The sequence below is a fragment of the Frankliniella occidentalis genome, unplaced genomic scaffold (assembly GCF_000697945.3).
Source record: "Frankliniella occidentalis isolate FOCC.00 unplaced genomic scaffold, Focc_3.1 Scaffold8, whole genome shotgun sequence".
NCBI lineage: Eukaryota > Metazoa > Arthropoda > Insecta > Thysanoptera > Thripidae > Frankliniella > Frankliniella occidentalis.
Window position 1 is genome coordinate 1387987 of NW_026267138.1, and position 6917 is coordinate 1394903.

The 6917-nt window shown below is 57.0% G+C and overlaps 1 protein-coding gene across 1 annotated transcript in view; it reads right to left on the bottom strand.

Moving 5' to 3' along the window:
- Positions 1–6917, bottom strand: part of LOC127751629 (diacylglycerol kinase beta-like) — a 21629-nt gene that overhangs the window by 3651 nt on the left and 11061 nt on the right. The window contains exon 2 of the mRNA XM_052275447.1: positions 2472–2548. Coding sequence (XP_052131407.1) covers positions 2472–2548 — 77 coding nt within the window. The remainder of the gene's footprint in view (positions 1–2471; positions 2549–6917) is intronic.

Consider the following 6917-nt stretch of genomic DNA (forward strand, 5'->3'; position numbering starts at 1 on the left):
CGTGCGTATGCGATGCGTGAGTGTAGGCGACGGGGACGAGGTCGAGGAATGAGAAAGGGAACCGGAGCGCAGCAGTAAGCGTCGTGCACGACGCAAGCGCCTACTTAGATCAAAATGGTGTCCATTTTTCCATTAGAGACCAGTGAGACACAAGCGAAGGATGGGGTGCGGTGTACTCGAAAAATCTCATCCGGAAAGTCACTTGCCGTTTTACAAAATTTTCAAGTTCAGCCTTCGTACAGGGTGGCCGCTCTGCCCCGTTGTTTTTAAAAAGGTAGACTAGCCCGCCCGCACCTACCTTTCCCGTCCCCTCTCACCTCCCCTCTCTGTCTGCGAGCGGGCTCGTCTACCTTTTCAAAACAACGGGGCGGATCGGCCACCCTGTATCCAGCAAACGTAAGCCACATAGCCTGGTACGTAGGCAATGTCTTGCGTGTAGCGCCTGCGTGTGCTGCGGGGTGGCCTACCCTGAGTCGTGCAGGCGCCGAGCTCCCGTAATTTGCGACGATGAGAATGATGAAATCTGAGGATGACGAACGCACTTTCTAGACGATCCCCAACGTTTACCATCACAGATATCATCATGCATTGTGTTGGTTCCAGACTGCAATAATGGAGGAACAGATCACTCAACCTAACTCGTGAAATGCTGGTCCAGCCGCGGTGGTGTGGTACAGTCCAGCGAGCATCAGCTCGTTTGGAAGTGACAGGGAGCTATTTTCCGGTTCGAACATCTCGCTCTCACCTGTCGTTCTCACATTCGCATAAGAGCGCATTGATGACCACTCTTTGAGCGGGCTCTGCTGCTGGTCCAGTCGACGTCGACGCGACTGCAAGCTCGTCGGAATCGGCGTGGGCGTTCGGCGAAGGGAGCGAAGGGAAAGGAACTCTGCTCCTTCTCCACGACGGCGACGCCATAACCATTTGCCTACGTAATTTCTGCACGATCCTTATCACCGTCATCCGTCAGCGAGGACTAACTAGCCCAGGGGAGGGATCGGAGGGATGGACCGCCCGGGGGGTTGAGGGCGGAGGCAGCCCGGCCTAACGGGCTGATGAATGCGTTCACGGTGGCACCCTGCCCTGGGGGAGGCGTCAATGCACAGGCCCAGTCGTCCGTTGGTGTGCCCGTTCGTCTGTCCCCGTCTGTCTGCCTGCCGGCCCTTTTCGACCCAATCCTGCGAGACGCACCGAAAGACCAGCAGCAACGGCTTGTGGACTTGAGGGACCGTGACCGACGTGCTAGCGCAAATAACACCCATCGATGAACACTCCCTTTCAATTCACCTCACTTCATCCATGGGGGGTTACCCCTAGTCTAATGCTTTACCCTCAAGTCCTTGCCCCCCCCCCCCTCTCCCTGTCTCTGTCTCTCTCTGTCTGTCTGCCCCCCCCACTCTCTTTCTCCAACTCACTCACTCGCACACACACAGACAACTCACCCCCACACTCACTCATGGACGCAGCGCGACTGCCGCCTCTGCCCATCGCTCGGGAGGCTGGCTGACAATCCCGCCCTCACTGCATGCTCCCTACTTGGACTATAGTTGTCTAGTTCGACTGTAGAGAAGCTCGCCGCGGCAGAACGAGCCGAGGCGAGGCGTGGCAGGCGTGGCGTGACGTAGCGCGTAGCGTAGCGAGGCGCGGCGATGCGGGACGGGAAAGGGAGGAGGGGGAAGGGGGGGGATTGAGGGGTGGGGCAACAGCAATTGGAAAGTTCTGCCACGCGGTCCTGTCCTGGGAAAGGGAGGCGCGGAGGATGCGGGGGGCGGCGCGGCGGGTTGTGAGGGGCCGGCTGGGTGCCGGTTCGGTTTCATGCTAACTTTCCGCCTAAAACATGAATTCACATGAAACGAGGAATAGCAACTGGTGAACCTCACCCCGCGAAGGCGAGGAGACTTGGGAGGCAGGGGCCCTCCCCGCCGCTATGGACAGAGGAGGAAAGGGGGGAGGGGGCACAAGCACGGTCTGACGGAGAGAAATGAGGCGGAACAGTCCGGGTATGGACACAGAGTTATTGGCACAGTGCCTGCTCTCGCCTTTGTCAGGCACCCTCCCCTCCGCCCCGCTCATCTCCCTGGAAATATTATGCCGACGTGACTTGGAAACGATTCGGCGAGACACAACTTGAGCCATTAAACTTTTTGATCAGGCGGTCCAGCCGGCTCTCCAGCCGGGCTGCGCTCGCCAGGGGCTCCAGCGGGTCTCCAGCTGCACTCCAGCTGCTCTTTAGCGGCTCTCTGGTGACTCTTCATCAGCTCCCGAGCAGCTCTCAACCAGCTCTCCAGCTGCAGCAACTTTCAAGAGGCTCTGCTAGCCGGGGTGGACTCCAACGGCTCCAGAAGCCGGGCCAGCCCGCCGTCGTCGTGCCAAATAATATTATCCAGTGGTTAAGCTTTTCCCTTTCCTTTTATTTTCTCTCTCAAAGTAGTCGCGCTCAAGCGGGTGGCCACGCGCGCCATCATACTCACCCCATCTGGACTGTATTTGGACAGCGGCCCGGAACCAGAAAACTCCTCCAAGACATCGCTCAGCTTCTTCGTGGAATCTGGAATCAAAACGAAACACACAGTGCGGTCAGAACGACTCATCCGTCACGCGGTCGCTCAGAGGCAAGGGGGCAGGAGCGGAGTATGACGCGGAAGGATAACATTTCTCTCCCGCCCTTTGTTCTGGGCGGCGCGCCGGGCTGGTGGTGTTGGTATTCTGGATGAACTATCGGCCGTGCACGCGAGACGAGCTCCAGGACCCACCCGGGGGCTGCAATGAATTCTGGAGAAAGGAAAAGAATTGCTGCGGTCGAGAATTCCTCCCCGACTCCTTCCTCATGCGCCCCCCCCCCTTTTCCTTTTTTTCATCCACCCCTCGTCTCCGTATAACTGTCGCTGACTAGACGGGGCCTTTGGGGCCGCCCGCCTCCCAACCGCTGCTCCAGCTCCTCCAGCACCCGGCTCCAACTCCTAAAGCTCTTCCAGCTCCTCCTGTTCCTCCAGTTCCTCCGGGATGCTCCAGCTCCTCCAGCTCCTCCGGATGCTCCAGCTCCCCCAGCTCCCCAAACCTAGCCCCTCAAGCTCCTCCAGCTTCTCCAGCGCCTCCAGAGCCCGGCTATAGCTCGGTGCAGCGCAGTCCAGCCGGTGAGTTCCAGCGAGGCCGTCGCCGAGCGCCGGACACGAGGCAAAGAGCCGTGTAAATAAATAACAAGTTGCCAGCCTCTTCACAATCTACCAAATAGTCACGGAGCGCTTCCAACTTTTATTACATTTTACGTCGTCCTCGTCGCCTCCCTCCTCCTCTTTCATTCCCTGCCCCAGCAGTTTGGAACATCAAGGACACCCGCGTCCGTGGCGTTGTTGGGTGGGGCGAGGCGGGGTGGAAACTGGCCTTGGATCCAAGGGGATACTGCACCGGCGTGACTTCCATCCACACGAATCCACTGGACTTGAAAGTCATTTACATACTCAGTTTGTATCTGTCCACCACCAATGAGAGAAGAAAGTGGGATGGTGGAGGCGCTGGTAGAGGGAAAGAGGGAGTGGAAGTGCGAGAGAATGAGGGGGAAAGTGGGGCGCAGATGTTGGCTCTTCGTGGCGCGTTGTGGCGTGGTGAAAGGGCGGCCATCGACACTCGATACTGCTGAGAGGTCGGATTGCTCGCGGGACTTTACAAGGAGCTCAAAGTGTCAAATAATGGGAGTGGAATGGGACACAGTGCGGCACGCGGCCGACAACAGCCTGCGGACAGGAAACGACGCAAAATCCAGCAAGACGAGGGGAGGAGCAGGGGAAGAGGGCCCAGGGCTCAAGGGAATAAAATATTGCCTTGGGGGAAAAAAACGGCTTATTCGGGACAGTATTACGGTAGGGTAAAAAATAATCACGGAAAGAGCGCGGTGAGGGGCGACAGAGATGTAGCGACGGACTTTCTTTCTTTCTTTTTTTTGTTTTGTTTAAAGTAACATCGTGCTGTTTTTTTCATTATAATATCTCGTTTGGCTCGCGAGGCGGCTGCGGCGCCGCGTCCAAACGCCCCCGACGCTCTGTGTATCTTTATATCTCGTTTACGGACGCTCCCTCGGGAGCCTTTAAATTGTGCGCCCGAGCACTTTGAGCCCTACGCCCAGCCCGACACAGCGATAGCGTCTCTCTCTCTCTCTCTCTCTCTCTCTCTCTCTCTCTCTCTCTCTCTCTCTCTCTCTCTCTCTCTCCCCGCGCAATAGCGCCGCCAACCGTCGACCGCACCGGAAAGAAGGGGCGGTAACGACGTATGAAAGATAAGAAGGCCGGGGTAGGGCGTGCCTCGCCACCCCCTCCACCACTGCTCCCCCCCCCCTTTTCCTCTCATCCGGAGCGGCCTAACGCCCGACGCGCGCGGGGTAGGCCACCCGGCGGACAGGGCTGCGTCGCGGGACAGGCTACCTCTCGGGCGGTCTGCGGCCGCGGAGCCCCCGGAGCGTAGCGTGCGGGGGCAATTCCAGGGAGTATTCCGTCGTAACGCGGTTTGTGTCTGTGGCCGACTAAGAGGTGCTACAAATGTGTTCAAAACATGACTAGCCGCGTCTTGAGATGGCGAATCTGGACATACATTGCAAAATAACGTAGCACCTCTCAGTCGCTTACGAATCGCGTAACGTTCCAACGTACCGTCTTAAAGGCAATACATAGTGTTGCGTGTTTGCCTGCCAACCCGATGTGCCCATAAGGCACCATGGCGTCTTGGCATGGGCACTACTGCGCGCCTTTGCACTCGGTACGGACATTTTTTTAAATCATTTTTCCTAGAATTGCCCACGTCCGTGTGGCAAAGTCAGAAAAAGACGGACAGCCGCGCGGACAGATATCTTTAATGTCCGCCTCCAGTAGTAGTTCCACTCATCGCACGAGGGGGGTCCGCGATTGTCCGTGTAGTTGTGATCGTAACGATCTGTGCCATCATCTGAGGGGAGGAGAACCACTATGCTGCAATTTTGGCAACCTGACCCACAGCGTAGGCTGCAGCCGAGGGGCCATCACAGTGGAGCTACCAACGGGCGAACTCAGCAGCAGCAGCAGCAGCAGCAGCAGCAGCAGCAGCAGCAACGGCAGCAGCGCGAAGTACTACACCACGGCGCCGGCGTGCCCCGCCAATGAGGCTAGCTAAATGCAAGGGAGGCGGCACTGCTGCTGCCATCTGGACCGCTCCTGCTTCGCTTTGAGCCTTCCATGACCCCCCCCCCCCCACACTTCCCTCAGGCTCCGAGGTGCCCCTCACACAGACACACACAAACACACTCTGAGGCGTAAGGTCGTAGGTACGCAGGGCCGAGGCCGAGAAGGGTGACAAATCGAAATGGCACACGGCGAAGGTTTGTTCAAACAAGGCTCAAGAGAAACGTTATGGCCGTAATCGTAATCGGGGCAGCGCAGCGAGCGTGAAATGGATAGAAATGGATACGGTCGAGGTTCACGTTCTGTAGGCCGATGCTGCTCCAACAGGTGGGGCCGGGCGCCACTGCAGTGCGGCGCGGCGGCGTCGACTGGGAAAAGTATTACCCTCGGCGGCATCGGCAGTGCGTCGTGTGCCGACTAGAAAGTGCAGGTGTACGACACTTGTACGACACACGCCTGATGTAGGTGTTCTATGAATTTTTGCACACCTGCAGATGTGTGAGTGAATGAACACCCACAAAATTAAAAGGCCAACTTTTTAAACGTATACGAATCTCTATCCGACCCGACCACAAACAAGTGTATGTGAATGTTTTGTAGCCACCTGCAGGGGTGTGGATGCTTTGTCGCACACCTGCAGGTGAGCGACATCCGACTACTACTTCGATTTCCAATGCTACCGCGGAATTACTGAGGTCTCACAGAGGAAACAAAGGATGGGGCGGCAAGTAATGGAAACTAGGGCTAAAGTAAGATTGGAAATGCTGAGCATCGTCCTGGACCAGACGGCCTTTATTGATTTTACCATAAAACGCCCGACGAGCGTGCTAAATAACGCAGCCATATGTCGATGTTTGTGTCTCGGGTGTTGTTTTTTTTTAAGCACAGAAGGGGATGAGGGAGGGGGTGTCGGGGTCACGAGTCTACATCGCATTTGCGCCGCTGCCGCTGCTGCTGCTTGCGGTCAGGAGCGGTCGGGTCGCTCGGCTAGGGGCCCGGGGGAGGGATAGGGGGCCAGGGTCTGGTTGGCAGGCGCCAGTTAACGAGCCAATTTGTGCGCTTTTACCCAAACAGTGTTGCGACGAGAGCGGCGCGCGCTCGCCTGCGACTACCTACACCACCCCGCTGGCTCCGAACAGCCACCGCAAGGTGGGGAGGGAGGGTCCGAGGCGGGGTGGGGCTCCTGCTGGGGACTTGCTGCTGCGCTGTGCTCCTCAGCAGGAGGGAAAGAGTTCAGAGCGGAAATTCTATGCTCGGAACTACAAAATAAAATTGTTCGGAGACGACTTTTCAAATTACAGTAATAATCCCTACAAAGAAGCGACATTTTGTTTTGAAGCTAGACTCAGCCGATGTATGTATGATTCTTTGGATCCTGTCTTTTTGAAAAATGTTCCATGGTTTTCCATTTTGTTTGGTTTGGTCTCCGCAGTTTTTTTGGGGGCGTCTACCCTCGAACTTTAGTTGTCGACCCATCGTGGAGGACCGATGGCCGTTGGAGGGTGCGACTTGCGGCGACAGTGGGAGCGGAGACGGGGGTGGGGTGGACAGAGAATGCGTGTGTGTGGGGTTGTGCGTTTGTGTGTGTGTGTGGTGGCGCCTGGTATAGCCCCCACTGGTGCACAAAATGTAGAGGGAGGCGGAGCAGACCGGAAAGGGAAGGAGCCAGCAGTGCGTGTCCTTTGCGCTGTGCGTGTGTGTGTGTGTGTGTGTGTGTGTGTGTGTGTGTGAGTGAGATAGAGAGAGAGAGAGATAGAGAGAGAGAGAGAGAGA